The sequence below is a fragment of the Molossus molossus genome, unplaced genomic scaffold, assembly GCF_014108415.1.
Source record: "Molossus molossus isolate mMolMol1 unplaced genomic scaffold, mMolMol1.p scaffold_m16_p_8, whole genome shotgun sequence".
NCBI lineage: Eukaryota > Metazoa > Chordata > Mammalia > Chiroptera > Molossidae > Molossus > Molossus molossus.
Window position 1 is genome coordinate 12,509,841 of NW_023425402.1, and position 22,991 is coordinate 12,532,831.

The following is a 22,991-nucleotide window of genomic DNA, read 5'->3' on the forward strand; positions in this document are numbered from 1 at the left end:
GAAAAAGGAGGGCTTTATTGATTGGTGGACAGCTGCTGCCTTCACAGGGGACAGAGTAAATTTAGGTTCTGTCACAGACTGAGACTCTATCAGCAAAGCTCAGAACATCCTGCCAGAGCACCCTAAAAATAGCATCACCAGGCTTACACAGCTGGGGAGCCCAGGGCACAGCCCCTGCGCCCTCCCTTCCCCTGAGGGGCCTAGACCAAGCTCAGGGCCCTCCGGATGGGGCACCTCTTTATGCCTCGCTCTCTGTGACTGTAAGACAACTGGATTCCAAGCGCCTCATCCTCTAAGTCTCTCCTCTCGATATGGGCAAATGTTTTCAGATTGAACTGTTTCAGGAGAAATCCTGGCAGAGATAAAGGCCCTCTCACCCCAGCCTAGATGAGCTTTCATTTACACTTGGCCACTCCGCTCCCCCAGCCTTTTCTCCCTGGGCTCCGCCCAAGCCGGCCGAGGGCGCAGTGCTTCCAGACGGCTCCTGGGCTGACAGCAGCTCCACTGGGCGTCTGCGAGGAGCTGCTCCTGAGGCGTGGAGTCCTTGGTCCCCCGAGGAGCAATACCGAGGCGTGTTTCCACTTCCCCCTGTTCCTGTTTCTTTTCAGCCCTCTCCCACACCCCTGTCCTGAGTCTCCTTCGATTAAGCATTGTCCCCTCCTCCCATCATATGTTGTCACGTCAGAAGATGTCGCTTGTTTACAAGGTGTACAGCGGAAGCAGAAAACATTTCTAGACTTGAGGAAATGGATCTATGCTTTCGGGTATCAGGAGACAGGCAGGAAATACTTTTGGAAAAGCCTTCTTGGTGCCCCTTGAGTCAAACAGCACGGCGGTGTCCAGACGGGGCAGTGAAGCCCCTCCCCCCGCAGGCCGGGCAGGCGCCCATGCGGCACCAGCCCCAGACTGGTCTGTGCTGTCCTCAAGTCGTGTAAATAGTCGCGCTCGGGCTTCCCTTCCCCTCACCACCAGGGTGCATATGTCAGCATTTAGACTTTATTTAGCCCATGGTTTAATGGCGTGGGAGGATCCCAGACACCTGGATCACACCCAGCTTCACTGCAGGTCAGAAAGTCAAGGCATTACAGTAGATCCTGAAGTCCCTGGGTGCTCTGATATACTAAGGACATGTAGGGCTTGGGCTGCTGGGTGGATGGCAGAGAGAACCCGGGTGGTCTCTGGGCACACAGTGTGGTGAGCAGCCGGCCGGATGGAGTCTGGCCTGAGGAGGACCTGGGCTGGCTCTCAGCAGGCCCCTCCACCCCTGTCCCCTCCATGGAAGTTGACTGTGGCATATGTCACACTCTTGGAGTGGGTCAGAACCTTAGGAGGCAGAGGGGGCACTGAGGATGGGGCTGGGGGTGGGGGTTTCCTTGATAGGGGCTCAGGAGGTAGGCTGGTGTAGGTGATATCGTCGAAGGAAGGCAGGCGGTTGAGCCTCACATGTGGTACTTCCAACGGCGCATCTGCAGCCGGCCCCGCACTGTCCACGCGGTCCCCGGAGGAGGGCGCCTGTAAGGAACAGACGGACCGGGCAGAGGGAACACCTTCCTCAGCCCCATTTCCTCTGGGGCAAAGCCCAGGACTATGCTGCATTGTCTCTCGAATCCTGAATGTGTCAGTGGGCAAGAGGGCTTCTTGGACTTCCGGTGAAGATGGTAGCATAGGTAAATGCGGTATCGCGTCCCCCCACAACCACATCAAAGTTACAACTAAACTACAGAACAACCATCATTCAAAACCACCTGACATCAAGCTGAATGGCAGTCCTACAACTACAGAATTAAAGCAGCAGCCACATGGAGACTGGTAGGAGGGTCGGAGGTGGACAGGCTGGTCCCACACCCATGTGTGGCGGATAAAAATCAGGAGGACACCTCGGCTGGGAAGGTCCTTCCTGAGGACTGAGGGGTCCCCGTCCCACACCAGGTGCCCCGCTCAGGTTCCAGTGCCAGGAAGAGAATCCCCATCACTTCTGGCTGGAAAAACCAGCGGGAACTGAGGCTCAGGGAGGCTGAGGCGGCTGGAGCCCCAGGCAGCTCCTTAAAGGGCCCGCACACGGACTTATCCGACTCCCTCTAAGCTTGGAGGGGAGGCAGCTCAAGGGGCACCAGAGACATACAGGGAAGAACTGAGCTGTTTGGCACTGGAGGGGGCTGGAGAGGGGGCTTTCTCCGGGACAAACGTGCTGTCAGAGGCCTTTGTTCCTTTGGTGAGCCCTTCCCTGGGGCGGCAGACAGTCACCATATCTGGGACTCGAGCAACTTGGCTCACACTGGTAGCCCCTCCCTGGTGATTCCCTGAGGCCCCGCCCCACCCCACCCAACTTTCAGGACCACCCAAGCTGTTGCCACTTGCTTAACCATAGGATTGGCCTGTCTTGGATCCTGCTTCAGGTTTTCCTAAATTCTTTCAAACAAGCAGCATCTGGTCTCAGCGAGCCCCATATCTCTCGTTAAGTAATACATAGAAACAAACACAGGGAGGCAGCCGTAATGAGGAGACAAAGAAACAGTCCCAAATGAAAGAAAAAAACAAATCTCCTGGAAAAGAACTAAGCAAAATGGAGATAAGCAACCTAACAGATGCTGAGTTCAAAATACTGCTTATAAGGATGCTCAATGAACTTAGTGAGAACCTCAGTGAACTTAGTGAGGGCCTCAAGCGCATAAAAAAGGCCCAGTCAGAAATGAAGGAAGCACAGTCAGAAATGAAGGAGGCACTAACTGAAAGAATAATTTACACAGATTCAATAGTAGAGTAGGTAAAGCCAAGAAGCAAACCATCTATTTGGAATATAAGGAAGCAAAAAACCATCCAATCAGAACAGCAAAAAGAGAAAAGAATCCAAAAAAAGAGGATAGTGTAAGGAACCTCTGGGACAACTTCAAGCGTGATAACATTCACATCTTGGGGGTGCCAGAAGGAGAAGAGAGGGAACGAGAAATCAAAAACCTCTTTGAAACAATAATGGCAGAAAACTTTCCTAACTTGGTGAAGGAAACAGACATACAAGTCCAGGAAGCACAGAGAGTCCCAAACAAGATGAACCCCAAGAGGCCCACAGCAAGACACATCATCATCAAAATGCAAAAGGTTCAAGACAAAGAGAGAATCTTAAAAGCAGCAAGAGAAAAGCAGTTAGTTACCTATAAGGGAGTTCCCATAAGACTGTCAGCTGATTTCTCAAAAGAAACTTTGCAGGCCAGAAGGGAGTGCCAAGAAATATTCAGAGTGATGAAAAGCAAGAACCTACAACCAAGATTACTCTATCCTGCAAAGCTGTCATTTAGAATCAATGGCCATATAAAGAGTTTCCCAGACAAGAAAAAGTTAAAGGAGTTCATCACTACCAAACCGTTATTATATGAAATGTTGAAGGGTCTTTTTGAAGAAAAAGATAAAATATATGAACAAACAAAATGGCAATGAATACATATCTATCAACAATGGAATCTACAAACAAAATGAACAGGCAGAACAGAAACATTCTCATAGATACAGAGAACATTTTGTTGGTTGCCAGAAGGGAGGGGGGTTGGGGGAATGGGTGAAAAAGGTGAAGGTATTAAGAAGAAAAAATTGGTTGCTAGACTGACAAACCTCAAAGAGAAGGGGGTTGGGGGTTGGGAAGAAATAAACCAAAGAACTTATATGCATAACCAATGGACACGGACAACAGTGGGAAAAGGCAGGAGGGGGGCGGGAGTGGGGAGGAGGGAGTCAATGGGGGGAAAATGAGGAACATCTGTAATACATTCAACAATAAAGATTTAAAAAAAAGAAAAAGAAAAGAGGGCTTCTTGAAGTTTTTTAACCCCCAAGTTTTTCCCCAAATCTGGGAAGGTGGGGTACCAAGGTGGGAAAGCGGGACCATTGGGGCCAGTCCTCTCTCCACCCCTTCAGTGTGGGACCTCTCAGTGAGCATGGCAGGCGGAGGGTCTGGGGACATTGGCTGGGAGCCTGCGGAGGCCTCCCTCTTACCATGCCTGGAACTCCGCTGTCCTGCGATCGGCCGGAGACTCCAAGCCTGTTCCCTGGCGAGACAGAGGACAGCAGCCCGGTGTGCTTCCTGCGCTGCTTCAGAGCACCCCCCTCCCCTTCGGAAACCTCTTCTCGAGTCCAGACACCTTCCCCACTCCCACCACTGAACCTTCCCCCTAGGACTCCCCACCCACTGCTTCCGGCTCCCCCAAACCTGGCTGGACACTCACCCTAGCTCCAGAAGCCCTTTCCTCACCTCTCCAGTCCCCTGCCCCCAATCCCACTCCCCACCTTTCCAGTTCCTGCCTTTCCCTAGGCCTGTTCCCATTGACTCTCCTTCCTCCCCTCCACCCATCAGCCATGGGAACCCCAGGGTCTGGGTGCCGTGCTAATGCCCAGACAAGCCCCTCCTCTGTAGGGGACAGACCTAGATTCCTGGCCTCGTCTGCAAGACGGGCTGGCAGGCCCATGGGGCTATGCTGGGATAGAACGGACCACGACCTACCTTTCCTTTTGGCCATCGCATCGAACAACACCACTGCCACCACCAGCAAGCCCAGCAGGGCCACTGAGCCCCAGATCAAGAGGATGCTGAGGGACACAAAGGGACAGGTGAGCATAGCCCTGAGCCTGGCCGGGAGCTGCGCCAGGACTCCTGGAGCAGAGGCACGGGGCGCAGTTCCTGGTGAGCGTGGTGGGGAGAAGGGGGTTTGGATGGGGTGAGAAAGCAGGCTCAGGCAGGGAGGAACAGACACATCGTCTGGGTATCCTGGCTGAGGACCCCGCGAGATGAACGGGTCATGTTGAACTGGCACAGAGAGGTCTGGCTGGCTGGCTGACGAGCTGCCCGATCAGAAGTTCCCCAGGAAAGAAAGGAAGCATGAAATTTCTCTGATTTATCTGGGCTCGAAGCAAGCCGTGGGTATCTTCACCACCACCCTCGTCCCAGCCACGCAGACGCGGTTCTTGTCAGTACCTGTGCTGCTGCAGGCTGGGCTCCGGAGGGCTGGCCGTGCCCGTGGGGTCTGAGGAAGGGTGCTTCTCCTCCTTCAGGCCAGGAGCTGTCGGGAATACCCAGTGAGCGCATACCCGCTGTGGGCAGGGTTCGGGGCCTCCCGAGGAAATGGAGCTGAGGAAGGAGAGGTCTCCAGCAGGAAACACAACGAAGGAGTTTGGGGTGTTCCTTAGGGGCCGCTCCTTCTGGGGGCCAGGGATGGCATTCAGTATGCTTCACCTGGCAGTGAACACACCCGCTGTCCCCTCCACACCAGCTCCCGCTCCCCTGTCTCTACGGGGGCTCCGCACAGCCTGCCACCTGGGGCCCCTGCAGGCTGGCGGCGCCCATCCCCAGCTCGGCCCTCAGGGTCTGAGGAACTCTGGGGTCAGCCCAAAAGGGACACATGCCAACTGACCCTTGCTGAGGGATTTGCTTGGACCCGAGACTCAGTTGGGTGACAAAGCTTCCGTCACCTACAACGTGCTCAACTTCTGGCTGAGGGACTTAGGGTTGGCTTCTCTGGGCCTGAAGATCTGTCGTGGGAACCAGGCCGGGCCTAGACCTTCTGGGAAGGGAGCCTCGCCCTGCTCAGAGGAGACTCGACATTCCTACCCCACCCCATGACCAACCAGGAAATGGAGTTGCTGGGGCCCCGATCTTGCTGCCTATGACCTGCTTTCCTGGTGCCTTTTAAGCCTCCGTGGACAAGCCTCCATGAAGCTAAGAGGGCGCCCGAGCTGCCCCCACACCCTCCCTGGGGACCATGCACCTGCCCGCGAACCCCAACTTCCACACCTGCCACTGCAGGCCCCGCCTCCCTGCCCCTCTGCTCACGGGGAGGGGTATAACCCCGAGTCCCCAGACCTTAGCGCGTCAAGGACGGAGGAGGGCAAAGGTGATAAGGGTGAACAGGAGTGTGTTTGCGGTAGAAAACAGTAACCGCGGACTGCGGAGAAGAGGGATTCTCGGGGCGACTAGGTCCGTCCTCCTAACTACCAGCCGGAATCCCGAGGAGGAGCCTGCCTCTGACTGTGGTGTTTGGGGCGGCACAGGTACTGGGGAAAAGGAGGACCTGAAGGGGAAACGCGTCAGCACCCACAGGGAAAGTGGCCATCTCCGCGTCAGCAGCCGGCTGACATTTCCCTCCAGAATCTTGTTTTTACAGCAGCCTGCTTTACTGGAAAAATGTTTTCTTTAAGAAGTTATTTATTTATCCTCACCCGAGGACATTTTTTGTTCAGATAGAGTGGGAGGGAGAGAGAGGAGGAGAAAGAGAAACATCGATATGAAAGGGACACATCGAGTGGCTGCCACCCGCACGACCCAACCAGGGCCGGGGACAAACTGCAACCGAGGTACGTGCCCTTAACGAGAACCGAACCCGGGTCTCTCTGGACCACAGGCCGACGCTCTAACCACTGAGCCAAACCCGCCAGGGCTGTTTTTTTTAACACTTAAAAATTTCTTTAAATGAATGCTTGGCTATTAGATAGTTATAGGCTGTGTGGATTAACTCTATAAAAAAATAAAATGCTGGCCAAGCCACTGTGGCTCAGTGGTTGAGCATCAATCCATGGACCAAGAGGTTGCCGGTTCTATTCCCGGTCAGGGCACATGCCCAGGTTGTGGGCCTGATCCCCAATGGGGGGCATGCAGGAGGCAGCTAATCAATGTGTCTCTCTTATTGATGTTTCTATCTTTCTCCCCATCTCCCTAAATATCAATAAAAATATTTTTGAGCCCTAGCCGGTTTGGCTCAGCGGTTAGAACGTTGGCCTGAGGTCCAGAGAGACCCGGGTTCGGTTCCCACTAAGGGCACATACCTCGGTTGCAGTTTGTCCCCGGCCCTGGTTGGGTCGTGTGGGTGGCAGCCACTCGATGTGTCCCTTTCACGTCGATGTCTCTCTCTCTCTCTCTCTCTCTCTCTGTCTCTCTCTCTCCTTCCCACTCTATCTGAACAAAATATCAAAAAATGTCCTCGGGTGAGGATAAAAAAATATATATATTTTTTTAATTAAATAAATAAATAAATAAAGTGCTTTCCATACTGAAATTAGAGCTGAGAATATTAGCTGGAATAAGGGATATTTCTCCCATTTTTAAAGCTGAATGAGGTTCAGACGTTGCATGGTAGTCCGCCTATAGATGAGCCCAGGGAGGACGGATAAAATTCAGTAAGATATGAATTCAGTCATTTTTAAGCCATCGAATACATTATTACAGTAATTTAAAAAAACTGGATGATAAAAAAGAGTAATTCAAGTTAATATGCCCAAATTAAAACTTTGTTTAAAGCATTTCTAAGAAAAGAAAAGTAGCATCAAGTGTGTTGGAAATGCTGGAACAGGAGGCCAAGGCCATGCGTGGGGGAGAGTCTGTGCCTTCCAGGGGGACCCGCCTGGGCCGGAGGGGGAAGGGTCTGCATTTGGCTGTTTGTGTTTTGTTTTGTTTTGTTTTGTTTTTAATCCTCACCCGAGGATATTTTTCTATTTATCTTCAGATGGAGTGGAGAGAGAGAGAGAAACATCGACGTGAGAGGGATACATTGACTGGTTGTCTCCCGCACAACCCCGACCAGGGCGAGGGATGAACCACAACTGAGGTATGTGCCCTTGACCACAATCGAACCCGAGACTCATTGGCCCACAGGCTGACACTCTACCACTGAGCCACACTGGCCAGGGCTGCATTTGGCTGTTTTTTCTGTTGTCTCACCCAGTTTGGTTTCTGTTCCCTGCAGAGCTGTCAGAAAGATGTCTCCCCGCAAACCCTCTCCCCCAGCGGTCCCCACCCCCCAAGGCCCCAAGAGCAGCTGGTGGGAGTCGGGAGGACGGGTCAGAGGAGAGTGCGGGCCTCGGGTACTCACCTTCAGGGAGGATGTCCAGAGACACCCTGTGCACCGTCTGGGACCCGGTGCTCCCCTCCACCATGCACCTGTACTCCCCAGCGTCCTCCTCCCTCAGGGAAACCATCTCCACCTGGAGCAGGCCGCTGCCCATGTCCGTGAGGAATGTGCGGCTGTGCCCTGGGGCTCCGCGGTCCACCACCGAAGACACCAAGGGCTGGCACCACCCCTGCGAGAACCGGCACCACACCTTCCGAGCCCTGAGGTCGTGGGGCCGGTAGAGACACTGCACCCTGATGGAGCTCCCCACCGGTGCCCGCAACACCTCGGGGAGGCTGTCGGCCGAGCCCTGGCCTGAGGGAGGAAAGGATGTCAGGCAGGAGCGGGGGAGCCCCAGCCCATGCCCTGGCAAAGGCCCTACACACATTACTGTTACCACAGTTACTTGTCGGCACGGAACGCTCTGTGGGGCCCCGGCACAGCCCTCGGTCCTTACCTGCTAGTCCCAGGAGCAGCAGCAGGAGCGGGCTGAGACCCATGGCTGGCAGGGAGGCTGGCAGGGAGGTTGCCCGGGCACTGACGCAGCATTCCCTGGGGGCAGGAAACAGCTGCATCCCACAGACAGTCACGTGGGCTCCCAGTGACTCTGGGTGCGAGGCAGACATGGGGGCCCCCACGGGTGAGGATAAGGAGTGTGTCCAAACCCAGGGTGGCTCAGTGCTTGGGAACCGACCCTGAGGACAGGGTGGGCCAGGCAGGGCTGCGGCCCAGCCAAGGAGGAAGGTGGGAAGGTGGAGGCGGCAGGGGAGTGTTAGGGAGAGGAAGACGCTCTCCAGGTCTTCCAGGGACCTGAGGACCCGGCCGAAGGAGGGAGGTGGTGTCCTGCCCATGACCCAAGGCCCTTCTGATTCTCAATTCTGTGTGCGTCCTACCGAGCCCTCAGGAGGTTGTCCTTCTCCGGTGGCCCCGCCCCGCAGCCGGCAGTCCCGCCTTGATGGTGGGCCTGGCCTGGCATTGCTTATTCGGCAGTGTGCCCTCTGGACCCAGCCAGTGAGGACCCACGTTCTTCAGTTCTGGAAACTGCATTATGTCTTTTAAAACATTTTTATGTGTTTTTATTTATTTTGGGGAGAGAGAGAGAGAAACATCAATGTGAGAGAGAAACATCCATCAGCTGCCTCCTGCACGCCCCCTACTGGGGATCGAGTCCACCACCCGGGCATGTGCCCTAACCGGGAATCGAACAGGGACCTCTCAGTCCATGGACAACGCTCAATCCACTGAGCCACACCGGCCGGGCGTGTGTTACGTCTTTAATCATCGCTTCTCCCTTTTCTCCCTCCCCTCTGTTTTTCTGGAACTGCCTGATTCCTTGGATATGGGCCCTAATGCATCCAGGACATTTTCATACCCTTTCTCTCCTATTTCCCATCTGTCTTGGTCCGTCTTGTTCCGATTTCTAAAAGATATCCTCATCTTTTCTTCCATCCCTTCTGCTAGTGGCTTTTAAATTTTTATTTCTTAGTGTTCTTAGTTGACAAGGTTTCTTATTCTTCCAGCATTTCTTCCTCATAGCCTATTTTTGTTTTGGGAATACACTGTCTTGTCTGTGGGGAGGCCATTCTTTTTCTTTTCTCTTGTAGAGAGATTTCTGCTTTTCTGCCTGGTCTGGGCCCAGGGTGCCCACCAGGTGTGTTCAGGTGACATACTGGGAGGTTTGCTTACATTCTTCCCCTCTCTCCCTGGAGGTGGGTTGTTTGTTTTGTTTAAATTTCATTTCTCAATTCAGTTTGCATTTCATATTGTTTTGTAGCCAGGTGGGTACTTGATTTGGTTTCTGATGGGAGAGGACCCTGAGGCTCAGAGGAGTTAAGGAAGTTGCAGGAGGCAAAGCACCTGCACCCCCTTCGGTCCAGAGTGCCCCCCAGAGAGTCCAAGGCAGGGGATGCCAATGGCAAGGAAAGGGTACCTGCACCCCAGTGCCCAGCACACCCACCTGGGGGCCTCCCTGCCATCTCGTCCGCATCGTGCCTGGGACGAGGGGCCAGAGGTAGAACCAGCTCAGTCTGGGCTCCACTCGGTCCAGAAGCCCGCCCTGCCTGGGGACGGAAGGAGGAGTTTCCTGTGCCCCAGTCAGAAGGCCGGGGAAACAGACGGGACAGGCCAGCAGCCTCACTGGGGAGTGGCTGAGGCAGGGCTGGGCAGGGCTGGGCAGGGCTGAGGCAGGGCAGGGCTGGGCTGGGCAGGGCAGGGCAGGGCTGGACTGGGCAGGGCAGGGCTGGGCTGGGCAGGACTAGGCAGGGCTGAGGCAGGGCTGGGCAGGGCTGGGCAGGGCTGGGCAGGGCTGGGCAGGGCTGGACTGGGCAGGGCAGGGCAGGACTAGGCAGGGCTGAGGCAGGGCTGGGCAAGGCTGGGCAGGGTTGGGCAGGGCTGAGGCAGAGCTGGGCAGGGCTGGACAGGGCAGGGCAGGGCTGGGCAGGGCAGGGCTGGGCAGGGCTGAGGCAGGGCTGGGCAGGGTTGGGCAGGGCTGAGGCAGGGCTGGGCAAGGCTGAGGCAGAGCTGGGCAGGACTGGGCAGGGCTGGGCAGGGTTCTGAGGCTGTATCAGGGATTCCAAACCCCAGATTCCCACACCCAGGTTTGTGGCAAAGCAGCCACGTGGCCAAAGGCAGAGGAGCTCCTGCCCCAGGGTGTAGAGAACTCCTTCCCCCTCTTCCCAGTGACCCCCACCCTAGCCCTGGACGTCTGCCAGTTTCCCCTTGGCTCTCCGCCTGGCCGGGTGGGTGTGTGAACTGAAGAAGTGTGTTCACTTCCTCACCTCCTCCAAGTGCTTCTCCGAGCAGCCTCTGACCACCCTTAGAATTGCACCATCCCGTCCTTTCTGCCCTCCAACCCTCCTGACCCGCTGACCACTCCACGTGGCTCTGCGTGGGCACACATCTCTGCCTGCTGTGTTCCTGTCTGCAATGCCCAGATCAGCCCTGACGCAGAAAACATCCGTTGAATGAACAGATGAATGAATGGGTGGCACTGAGCTGGAGGGAGGGGCTCCGTGAATGACAGGTGAAATTTGGATTTCCAAACTCTACTGGGGACTAGGGACAAGTCCTTTCCCTTGTGAGCCTCAGTTTCCCTTCTGTACACTGGGGGCTTCGATCAGCAGTTTCCAGACGGGGGTGCTGCCCATGACTCAAGTCCTGGCATTCCCCGGGGGGAAGAGGGACGAAGAAAGCAAAGCTCCGGGGAGATGGGTGCGTCAGCTGGGACGTGGGTGGACTTGGGGTGGGGTGGGAAGGGAGGAGGAGGCCAGGAGGAGGGGAGGAAGACCATGCTAGGGACATTCCAGAGGAGGGGGCAGGCCTTGGTCATCAGCTCTAGGAAAGAGAGCGAGAAGAACAAAAAGATGGGCCCGTTTGGAGCCTGAGAGATGGCGGAATGTGGTCTCCTTAGGACCCGGGTCCCAGTGAGCCAGCCCCCTTTCCACATCCACATGTATCCTCCTAGCCCTGGAGCAAGAAGAACTTCACAATGCCCAAAGCAATCCATCTAAACAGGAAATCTCGGATTTATTTGTGAGAATGTTTGCTGTCCAATGCCACACACGCCACACACACACACACACACACACACCACACACACACACACACACCACACACCACACACCACACACCACACACACACACTACACACCACACACACACACCACACACCACACACACACACCACACCACACACCACACACACACACACCACACACCTCACACACACACTACACACCACACACACACACCACACACCACACACCACACACACACACACACCACACACCACACACACACACACACACACCACACACCGCACACACACACTACACACCACACACACACACCACACACCACACACACACACACCACACACCTCACACACACACACACACCACACACCTCACACACACACTACACACCACACACACACACCACACACCACACACCACACACACACACACCACACACCACACACACACACACACACACCACACACCACACACACACACTACACACCACACACACACACCACACACCACACACACACACCACACCACACACCACACACACACACACCACACACACACACACTACACACCACACACACACACCACACACAACACACAACACACACCACATACCACATACACACACACACACTACACACCACACACACACACCACACACACCACACACCACACACACACACTACACACCACACACCACACACCACACACACCACACACACACACACACACACCACACACACCACACACACCACACACCACACACCACACACACACACACCACACACCACACACACACACCACACACACACACACCACACACACCACACACACACACCACACACCACACACCACACCACACACACCACACATCCCTGGGGCAAGGGCAAGCAGAGTGCAGGCAAAGTGGGGTTTTGCCAGAGCAGAACCAGGAGTCTTGGTGGCTGAGGGGCGAGTGTGCAGGCTGGGGAGGTCCCTGCAGACCTCTCCAGGGCCTCGTCCCACGTGGGGTCCTCTCCTCTCAGGTGTCCCTCAGCCCTGCAACACACTGAGTTACTCGCATGCCCTCTTCGCCCACCGCCCCTCCCAGCCCGTCCACCCCAGCCACACTGCGCTCCCCAAGCTTACCAGTCAGGGTCTGGAGCTGGTGACCTGGGTCGTGGCTGCAGTCGGGCACACTGGCTGGAGGCGGCCCCAGTTTCTGCCCATGCCAGGCCACAGCCCAGAGGGCGCTGGCTGCCAGGAGCTTGCTGAGGAAGACGCAGGCCAGGAGGAAGAGGACGGAAGTGGGTGGAAAGTGCATCTCCTCTTCCAAGAGACTCCTGGTGGAAACAAGGAGAGCGTGTAGGAGGCATCGAAGGGGCCTCAGAGAAAGATGGGGGGACACCAGGAGCTTCCCGGGGCTCAGGGCAGCTCCCCGCACCCAGCACCCTCCCTGGATGGAGCTCTGTGGGGTTCGGCGGGCCTGCATTCAGGAGACCTGAGTTCTAGGCACAGGTTGGCATCTAAACCCCTCACCTTTACTCGCTGGACAGTGTTTGCCCTACGTGATGCTATGATGTGGGGGAGGGGTGTGCGTGGCGGGGGCACAGGTGTGCTCCGGGGTTATGTTAACAACACTGAACACCAGTACAGAGCCTTGAACCAGCAGGTCTGGGGACCTCAGCTTTGTACTGGAACATTCATTGTTGCTGACTTGTGGGGCTGCCGTAGGGCTGTCGAGGGGGGTGCAGGAGGCTGGCCACTCAGGAGTCCTGGAGCTGCGGCTATTTACAAACTGTTATAAAAGAATTTCAACAGTTGTTTTTTTTTTGGTATATGCCCTTAGTGGGAACCGAACCTGGGACTCTGGTCCGCAGGCCGACACTCCAACCACTGAGCCAAACCGGCCAGGGCTAGAATTTCAACAGGTCAGCAGGTGGCGCAGTCACACCAACACACAGTGGCCGGTGGGAAGGCTGCTTAGATGGGATCAGACCCAGGCCCTTTCCTGCTCTAACCGCCCTGGGACGTGTGGTTCTGGGACCCGCGTCTGCAGGGTAGGAGTCCACCAGGGACCTTAGGAAAGAGCTGTCACCACACCTGGAGATGCTGTGCTCCACCTGGGCGTCCTCAAAGCCCTGGGACTCCTCGGGGATCCAGAGCGCACCGGGGTCCTGGCGATCAGTGGGGTCTGTGGGAGACAGAGCCCGTGACCCTGTGCCCCCTCGCCCCAGGCAGCCTGCCGAGGTGGGGGAACCTCTCTGGGTGTTGTAGGCCTGTGGCCTCTGGCCCTGTGCGACCAAGTTGTTAACCTCTCTGGGCCTCAGTTTCCTCACCTGTAAAATGGGACAGTGCTGCGGATTCCGTGGGAACAGCCTTTGCCGTGCCTCCCACCTCCCAGGAGCTCAGTGACTGCGGCTCCAGTGACCCTCAGTAGGGGGACAGGACCTCCAGCGTGGGTTTCCCAGGGTCCTCGAAAGCCCAGAGCGTGGTCCCAGGCACGGACACTGAGGACAGGCCCGGGCGCTGCAGCTGCCCTGCCCACTCACCGGCCACGACCTCCACCAGGACTTTCCTGAGGGTGCTGGCCTCCCTCCCGCCGAGGCTCTGACACTGGTAGAGGCCAGCGTCGTGGGCTTGCAGGTTCCGCAGCGTGATGGTGAGCCTGCCGCCCAGGGTGTCGTCTGTGATGGACGTGCTCCCGTTCCGCCGCTTCAGGAAGGACAGCAGCCACGAGTGGTGGGTGCTGACCACCCGCTGGCACGAGTCCTCCTCGCCCAGCTGGCGGCACCAGGCCTTGCGTCTCCCCCAGTGCTGCCGGGAGTCGTAGGGGCAGGACACCCGCAGGGACTGGCCTGCCAGGCCCTGGAACACCGTGGTGTTGAGGCCTCGGCACAGCCCTGGGGGGGAGACACGCATTCACTCTTTTATCATTTACCAGATCTTCATTGAACACCGACTACGTGCAGTGAACACGAGACAGAAACCTTGCCCGGAAGGGGCTCAGGTTCTTAAAGAAGCTGGAAGAAGGCGGCACAGCCCAGGCAGGTGCTTATGGGAGACCGGAGCCGGGAAACCCAGGTCCTGGGTCTGGCTCTATCATCGTTGGACTTGCTGAGCATCGTTGAAGAAGTAACTGTCCCTCTCTGGGCCTGTTTCCAAAACATTTGGTCTTGAAGTTCCCCCAGTCCTATTCTGCACATCTTCTCCCTCCACATGGGAAAGAGACCTCTCCTCACCCCACTGCACCCCCAGAGCAGGGCTGCACCCCCGCCCTGGCCGTGCCTGTCCTCTGCCACTGCCCACGCTGCCCTGCACGCTGTCCTTCTGCCCTTTAGCACCCAGCTTCCCTGTTTCTGTGGCTTTGTTCCCCTTTCACGATGGACTCGTCTCAGCGCTATTTTGGGGGAGACATGAGGCTGCTATTTTGGGGGTCCTCCTTGGAGTGGGGAAGATGGGCTTAGAACACCAGCGTATTTCCAGGACGGGGGCTGCAAAGAATCACCCGAGACCTCTGCCTCCACGTCCCCTCTCGGTCCCCCTCTCTTCACCCCATCTTCAGCCATACGGTGACAGAAACTTGAAAGATGGGACTGGGGAGCTGGTGGCCTGCCTTCTGGAACCAGAGAGGCCTGGTGAGCAGTAGCCCCTCCACATGGCGTCTCAGCCACCCCTCGGCCTCCACCTTGCCGCACCCCACCCAGCCGGGCAGGGCCTCACTGGGACGACCCCTCACCCGGGTTTGCCTGCCGCTCTGGGGAGCACGAGGCCCCTTCCCCTAATGAGAAAAGGCAGTGTGTGCAAGAACGGGGGGTGTCAACCCCCAGCTCAATGACAGACATGTTTGGCCCCCTCACTTCCATCCAGGGCGGAGGACAGAGGATCGTCCAAGAATGGGGGGGGACACCCCAAAGACAAGGGCTCTCAGCCCAGGTTCTTTCCTCCCTCCCACCCTGCCACTCCTCTGGGGCTAGTCTTATGCTTCAGTGGTTCATAAATTTCAGGGCTCTGACTACTGCCCCCCAAACTTCCCCCAGCAACTAGCTAGTACCTGAGATGCCACCATCAAAACTCCTTCCTTCCACACAGCCAGAGCCCGGGCCCCGTGTGCCTGCCCACGTCTGAGGAGGCCGGCGGCGGGTCCTGATCCCGCAGAGGACAGCGTGCAGGACAGGGCGGGCGGGAGAGACGCGAGGACGCCAACCTCCCTCCGCTCGGCGCTCCCCACCTCCCGCCCGTCCACGGAAGGAAGCCACCAGCGACGGAGGGAAGGGGTTCTACCTGTGACAGACAGCAGGATGAGCAGCCGGACAGGCTCCATGTCACCCTCCCTTGCAGAGGGGGACACGAGGTGTCTTGTGCAAGATCTCGTCTTTCCCTTGAGCTGCAGAGAGCAGAGGCTCAGGCATGCCAGGCGCTGCTCACAGGAACTGGCTCCTGGGATTGAGCAACAGTTGGGACTGGGGTCTGGGTTTCTGATTCAGGAAGGGGTGTGGGGAGGAGGAGAGGAGGAGCCGCACTGCAGCCTCGGAGCCGGAGGCTGAGGATCTCAGACCTCTAGAGGTCAGCCCTCCATCTGTGCCGGGGCTGGGCAGGGTCCGAGGCTGCAGACCCCAGCCCCTTCCGGTCCTCTCGGGGCTGGTGTCCCTGTAGTGTGGCAGTGGCGAGGAACACGGGACTTGTGGCTTCAAATCCCTTCTTCCTCACCTCCTATGTGTGCAGCCACAGTCATAGCCTCTGTCTCAGCTCCTGTGTCTGTAAAATGGGAATAATAATCGTGTCTAGGGTTATTGGGAGCATGACATGGATTTTCCCAGGCAAAATGCTTTAGAACAGGCCCTGACACGCCAAAATTAATGAGTACCATTACCCTAGAGAGCAGGACACACAGCAAGCATGCAACAAAATTAACTAGTACTGTTACCCTAGTTAGCAGGATGTAGCAGGTACACAACAAAATTAACTAGTACTGTTACCCTAGTTAGCAGGATATAGCAGGTACGCAACAAAATTAACTAGTACCGCTACCCTAGTTAGCAGGATATAGCAGGTACGCAACAAAATTAACTAGTACTGTTACCCTAGTTAGCAGGAGAAAGCCCAAGTTTAGCCCCCTTTACACAGCTGGACGCCTCCTGCGGGCACATGCTCACACGACCATTGGTTTGTGCTCACACACACCTTGAACTCCCCATCCTCCTGTGGGACAGGACAGGACGTGACATGTTCTGGAGATCTTGGGTGGGGGTGCTTGAGCCATAGGTGCAGGTCTACGAAGGGTGACCCAGGCACAGGGACCTCCATGGCAGAGGCTCAGAGGTGTGGAGCGCCAAGCGAGCCAGGACAGGTCCGGAAGCTGGCAATGCCCAGGGGCAGGAGAGGCTGGAGGAGCCCACAGCCACCTACAGATCCTCAGTCTGCTTCGGTTTCCTGCAAACAGTCTGGTTGGTTCTTTCATGCATGTATTTATTCGTATTTACCATGCATGTATCGTATGGACAGGGAATGTGCGTGGAGATGGGTAGTTGGTGGTGAACATAAGGTAGTTCTTCATTTAGAGAGTCAGCTGCCCAGTCTAGACCTAGGTGCCTAGGGAATGAGGGTCTACGCCACCTGAAGATCACTGCACAAGACCCTTCTGAATTAATGGTGTATAATTTCATACAGAGAAATTCATCCCAGTAGGGTGTCCAATTCTATAAATTTTGACAAACTCGTACATCTATGTAACAACCCCCATTAATCAAAATACAGAACATTGCCCTGGCCAGTTTGGCTCAGCGGTTAGAGCGTCGGCCTGCGGTCCGGAGAGACCCGGGTTCGGTTCCCGCTAAGGGCACGTACCTCGGTTGCAGTTTGTCCCCGGCCCTGGTTGGTCGTGCGGGTGGCAGCCACTCGATGTGTCCCTTCACGTCGATGTTTCTCTCTCTCTCTCCCTTCCTCTCTCTCCCTCCCACTCTATCTGTACAAAAAATGGAAAAATATCCTCAGGTGAGGATAAAAAAAAAAAAAAATACAGAACATTTCTATCAGCAAAACAATATTCCCTCGTGCCCCTGTTAGCCACTTCCTTCCTCTCCAGTCCAGGCCCTGGCAGCTCTGATCTGAATTCTGTTCCTAGGTCCTGCCTTTTCTGGAATGTCACACACACAAATGATACGGCGGGTCGCCTTTGCGTCTGGCTGTTTTCGCTTATCAAAATGCGCTCCGCATGCGTGAAGTCGCACCTCTCAGGAACTCATTGTTTATCGTTGACTAGTATCTCCCTGTGGGGCTGAACCAGCTGGTGAGCGTTTGAGTTGTTTCTAGTTTGGGACAATTATGAATAAAGCCACTATACGCATCTATGTATGTACATATATGTGGTGCGGACGTTTCTTTCCATTTCCCTCGGGTAGTGCCGTCACGTGGACAGTGTGTTTGACTCCGCAGAAACTGCTGCACTGTTCTTGCGAAGTGGTTGTACCATTTTTGCATCTTTGTCAAGACCTGACACTGTCAGTTTTCTTTTTAAGTTATTTTAATAGGTGTATGGTGATATCTCATTATGGTTTTTTAAAATATCTTTTTTTAATGTTTTTATTGATTTTTTTTTTTTTAGAAAGAGAGAAACATTGATGTGAGAGAGAAACATAGATCAGCTGCCTCTTGTATGCCCCCTAGTGGGGATCAAGCCCAAAATCTGGGCATGGACTCCGACTAGGAATCAAACTGGGACCTCTCAGTCCATGGGACAACACTCAATCCACTGAGCCACACAGGCCTGGCTCATTATGTTTTTAATTTATTTTTTCCTAATGCCTAATGATGTTGAACATCTTTCATTGTTTCTTTGCCTGTTGCATACATATCTCCTTTTGCAAAGTATTAGTTCAAATCTTTTGTCTATTTTCAATTGTTTATCATTATCATTATTATTAAGTTGTGAGGATTCTTTATACATTCTGGATACAAGTCCTTTATCATATATATGATTTGCAAGTATTTTTCTAGTCTCTAGCTTGTTTTATCACTTCCTCAACAGTGTCTTCAATGAGTAGAAGATTTAATGCTGATAAAGTCCAATTTATTGATTTTTTTTGGTTTATAATTTGTGTTTTTTGTGGCCTACTAAGAAAAATTTGCCTATCTGAAAGTCACAAACGTTTTCTGCTAGAAGTTTTATAGTTTCTGGTTTTACATGTTGGTCTATAATCCATTTCAAGTTAAGTTTGCATATGGTGCAAAATATGATTTGTGTTTCTTTTCTTTTCCTTTTGGCCTATGGATGTCCAATTTACCAACATCATTTGTTGAGAAGACTATCGTTTCTCCTTTAAATCACCTTAGTATCTTGATCACAAATCAATTGACGTGTAGATCTATTTCTTGGTTGTCCATTATGTTCTATTGATCTCTGTGTCTACCTTTCCACCAATACCACACCATCTTGACTACTCACTGTAGTTTTATGACAAGCCTTTAAATCAGGTAGTGTGGGTAATCCAACTACATTGTTCTTTTTCAAAATGGTTTTGACTGTCCTGTACTTTGCCTTGCCATGTAAATTTTAGAATCAGCTTGTCAATTTCTTCCCCCCACCACCAAAATAGCCTCTGGACTTTTGCTTGGAATTATTGAATCCATAGCTCAGTTTGGAGATGTGGAGGGTGGGGACTAGACATTTTAACACTACTGAGTCTTTGACCATGCCCACAGGTTAGCTCTTCATGTACTCATTTCTTCTATAGTTTTATCAATGTTCTATGGTTTTCAGCATACAAATCTTGCACGTATCTTGTTAAATTTCTACCTAAGTATTTCATGATTTTGTTACTATTTTAAATGTTTCCAGCTTTGTAGATCTCAGGCAGAAGCAGAACTCAAAGTCCCATGAACCTTGCTCTGGCTGGTGTGCCTTAGTTGGTTGGAGCGTCATCATGCACACCAAAAGGGTGTGGGTTTGATCCCCGGTCAGGGCACGTAAGAGAGGCAACCTATCGATGTTTCTCTTGTCTCTTTCTCTCCCCCCGCCCCTCTTGCTTTCTCTAAATTTATTTTATTTATTTATTTATTTTATGGTTGGGGGTCACCACAACATGAGGAACCGTATTAAAGGGTCATGGCATTAGGAAGGTTGAGAACCACTGCTTTATTTTATTTTATTTTATTTTATTTTATTTTATTTTATTTTATTTTTTATCATCCTCACCGAGGACATTTTTCCATTTTTTTGTTCAGGTAGAGTGGGAGGGAGAGAGAGGAACAGAGAGAGAGAGAAACATCGATGTGAAAGGGACACATCGAGTGGTTGCCACCCTCACAACCAACCAGGGCCGGGGACAAACTGCAACCGAAGTACATACCCTTAGCGGGAACCGAACCCGGGTCTCTCTGGACAGCAGGTCGACGCTCTAACCGCTGAGCCAAACCGGCCAGGGCTAAATTTATTTTTTTTTTAAAAAAAAAACATACTCCCACAACTCCCCCACCACCCACCACCACTACCAAACTAAGAAAATAAATAAATAAAACATACCCTCGGGCGAGGATTTTTTAAACAGTCTCATAACTCTTTACCTTACTGTCTGGCCCATTTATGCTCCATTCTGACCCCTTCTTCTCACTTCCAGTCTACCTTAGAAAGGGTCCTGTGCATATCCGATGTTCTCATCCTTATCTTGTGCCAGTTTGTGGTTCAAGTCCCTGCTCTTCATATCTGAGCATGAGAACATTTGTACAGCAACCCCCACTCCCAAGCACAGGGTCCTTCCCTTCCCTTTGCTAAATCTGAGTTCCGAGATACCTGCTACCTCACATTTGGCACAGAGATCTCTTGCCCTCTATCACTATATCTGAACATCAACGTTCACCAATGCGTGCATTTAACCACATGGTCACGGTGCTAAGGAACTCAGGTCTCTTGGAGACCCAGGACCCCCAGGTATGATGGTGACCACTGCAGAAGCCTCAGAACCAGCAGCATGACTGGTACATGAAGTAGTCCTGATGTCTAACTTTGGCCGAAATGTCACAGCTGCCTTGTCAGAGTGCCTGGTAAACTTCCGATAGCAGCTGTTCCAAATTGTCACCCTCCTCAAACACATCCTCCTATCCACCCCCTCCTTCTCTAAGAATAAATCAAGTCTGTCGTCTGTGGGCATCCTCGCCCTCTTTCAGACCCTCCCTTACGCTCTCATCCCCAGTGTAACCAACCTCAGCAGCTGAAGTACGAGAGTGTGGTCAGGACCATGGTCAGCGCCCCGGGAAGGGTGAGGCAGGATCTACTGGCATGGGAAACACTCAAACAATCAGGACACCCCATCAGCCAACCTGGGAAAGCCCCTCCCAGCCTGCCTGAGAGGTGGGCTTGAGGGATTCACTGGTGGTGCCCACCGACCCTTGGCCACCAGCCTCAAACATCAGAGTCCACAAATGTCATCTTCTGATGAGCAGCCTCTTAAGACTTCCCTTTCCCAGTTCCCTCTTTGGTCTTGTCTTGGTTTGACTTGATTTCGCCATCCTGGATCCAAATCCCCGTCTTCAAGCCCCAGCCTCTCGCTCCCTCTGACCTCGCGCAGACTTGACCTCCCGCTTCTCTCTTTGTATTTGTGCCGACGCTGCCTGGCACTCCCAGCTGAGGAGACCCCCCCATTCTTAGCATCTTCTAACAGATCTCAGCCCTTGTCCAAGGCCAAGTACTCCTGTTTTCAGGGCAGGACATCTCCCAGGAAGTGAGTGATGGAGGCAGGGACCCAGGCCCTAAACCTGGTACAAGGCATCATAGGTACATGGGCCGGGGCACAAGCGTAGGAACTCTCACCTGCTGACTCAGTGGATCAGAACTGGCCCAGGTTCCTGCTGGGATTGGGGAAATCTCTAACCCAGGTCAACGTGTGGGGACTGAAAGACTGACTGCGACAGAAGCTGGAACAGGGTAGGGGCTAAGCATACAGGCCTTGGGCCGGTGCAGATTTGTGCTCAAGCCCAGCTCTGTTATCCACCTGTTAGGTGGCCTGGGCAAGTTTCTTAACTCTCTGGGCTGGCTTCACTCTCTGGGTGTATAAAGTTATGGCACATTGTTAAGTGCTCAGAGAAGTAGCTGGTATTACTTTGTTCCTTCTTGAATATATTTTTTCTCAAAAATCTTTCTTCCATCTGCCTATCTTCATCCCCAAATTTCACTTTCTTTTCCGAGATGATTCTCAGTGTCTCTCTCGCTCTCACTCTCGCTCTCGCTCATCCCTAGGAACTTACTTTCTCACCCATGGCCTCTCACTCTCTCCAACAACGCCGCCCCAGCACCTCTCCCTCCAGGGTACAGTCTGCCTGCTCCGACCCGCACTTGTCTCTGTGCCCCCCAGTTGCCCCCTCTCATTATCATGTACCACTTTTGAGCTGTTCACGGTCTTCAGTGGATCCCTTGAGTCTGATTCCTAGAAGTCACCAGTGACCTCCTTCCAGCCCTTCTCCCCTTGGCTCTTCTGCTGCCCTTGACATCCTGGACCACAGTGCTGGTCACCCTTGACTCCTGTCCCCGCCCCGACTCACGCTCTCCCTGCTCAGTCCTGCTGTGTCCGGGAGAATGACCCCTCTGAGCTCCCTGGCCCAGGCTTCCAGCCCATTGGCTTGCTGCTCGGTCCAAGCAACGGGAGGGCTTGGCGAGGTTCGGACATGGCTGCTTTCCTCGTAGCCGCAGCTCCTGCAGGCGGCCCCTGTCCCGAGCGGCAGCAGCCCTGTCCCTCTCCCTGTTCTCTCAAGTCTGTGTGGTAGCAGCTCCCTGTCTTGCAGTAGCATGTCCTGCTGGCTCCCTTACCCTTGCCCACGCTCTGTAAAGTGCCCTGTACGAACTGATCAGACCGGACCCTGTGGTGCGTACATCTGTTCCTGGGCGGGAACTTCGCCTCCATCTCCCTCTCATCCGGCATCCCTTTCAGTCTTCCAGCGTGGACGGGAAGGCCTGCAGCACTCTGCCAGGGGCACGTTCATTTGCTCCACAGATATTTTTCAAGCACTTGCGGTGTGCCAGGCACCACGCCAGCTGGAAGGTGCACCGCATGGGAGCGGAGCTGCCTCTCCGTGGGTGGACGCGGTGGTGAGGTGGTTGTACGTCTGTAGCAGATGGGTTCTAGGAAGCCAATACCCTGGGCTTGGAGGGTAAAGAGGGCCTTCGAATGAGTCATCAGAGAGAGCTGGGGACCTGTGTGGCCACCTCAGCCTAAAGGACACACTGAGCATCTCATTTGAGCTTGAGTTGGGAAGTCAGGACGCCCATCGGGGTGGAAATGGGGATCCAGGCTTTGACCCCAGAGATTGCACATGGAAGATTGGTCTTGCTACAGCTGGGAGCATAATGCCTTAAAAATAAAAGAAGATTGTTCGAAAACTGCAGCCTTTCTGGAGGAAGAAAACAAGTCTCTTCAGAGAGAGGCGGATTCCCGCTCCAGCGCTGAGCGGACTCCACTAGGTGGCACTGTTTCCTCGTAATGCCCTCGCCCGAGTGAGGTCACCCCGCTTTCCCTGCACCCGAGCGAGCGAGCACGTGGGGCAACCTGGGACAACAGGGAAACGAGTCCAGGTCAGCCCTCCCTAACGTCCTCCGACCACAAAACCCTTTCAAATGACGTTTCTGAGA

General features: G+C 54.1%; 2 protein-coding genes across 2 annotated transcripts; both read right to left on the minus strand.

Moving 5' to 3' along the window:
- TREML1 (triggering receptor expressed on myeloid cells like 1) lies at nucleotides 1-8,392 on the minus strand. Its single transcript, XM_036248765.1, has 6 exons — nucleotides 8,323-8,392; nucleotides 7,848-8,180; nucleotides 4,961-5,045; nucleotides 4,490-4,575; nucleotides 3,985-4,037; nucleotides 1-1,512 (listed from the first exon to the last, which is right to left on the minus strand). Exons 1-6 carry the CDS (start codon nucleotides 8,363-8,365, stop codon nucleotides 1,246-1,248), a joined length of 867 nt encoding a protein of 288 aa, XP_036104658.1. The 5' UTR covers nucleotides 8,366-8,392; the 3' UTR covers nucleotides 1-1,245.
- A 3,884-nt stretch (nucleotides 8,393-12,276) lies between these two features.
- TREM2 (triggering receptor expressed on myeloid cells 2) lies at nucleotides 12,277-15,802 on the minus strand. The gene is made up of 5 exons (XM_036249282.1): nucleotides 15,659-15,802; nucleotides 13,927-14,277; nucleotides 13,478-13,568; nucleotides 12,524-12,717; nucleotides 12,277-12,433 (listed from the first exon to the last, which is right to left on the minus strand). Exons 1-5 carry the CDS (start codon nucleotides 15,696-15,698, stop codon nucleotides 12,417-12,419), a joined length of 693 nt encoding a protein of 230 aa, XP_036105175.1. The 5' UTR covers nucleotides 15,699-15,802; the 3' UTR covers nucleotides 12,277-12,416.
- Between the last annotated feature and the right edge of the window lie 7,189 nt (nucleotides 15,803-22,991).

Bases quoted from the DNA above. Each gene is read 5' to 3' on its own strand.
- TREML1 (XM_036248765.1), bottom strand. From the start codon at position 8,365: ATGGGTCTCAGCCCGCTCCTGCTGCTGCTCCTGGGACTAGCAG. The intron at 4,576-4,960 runs GTACTGACAAGA...TGTGTCCCTCAG, and splicing joins CCCAGCCTGCAGCAGCACAG to CATCCTCTTGATCTGGGGCT. The intron at 4,038-4,489 runs GTAGGTCGTGGT...CTGTCTCGCCAG, and splicing joins TGCGATGGCCAAAAGGAAAG to GGAACAGGCTTGGAGTCTCC.
- TREM2 (XM_036249282.1), bottom strand. From the start codon at position 15,698: ATGGAGCCTGTCCGGCTGCTCATCCTGCTGTCTGTCACAG. The intron at 13,569-13,926 runs GTGAGTGGGCAG...TGTCTCCCACAG, and splicing joins CCTGGTGGAGGTCGTGGCCG to ACCCCACTGATCGCCAGGAC. The intron at 12,718-13,477 runs GTGTGGTGACAG...TGTTTCCACCAG, and splicing joins GTGGAGCACAGCATCTCCAG to GAGTCTCTTGGAAGAGGAGA.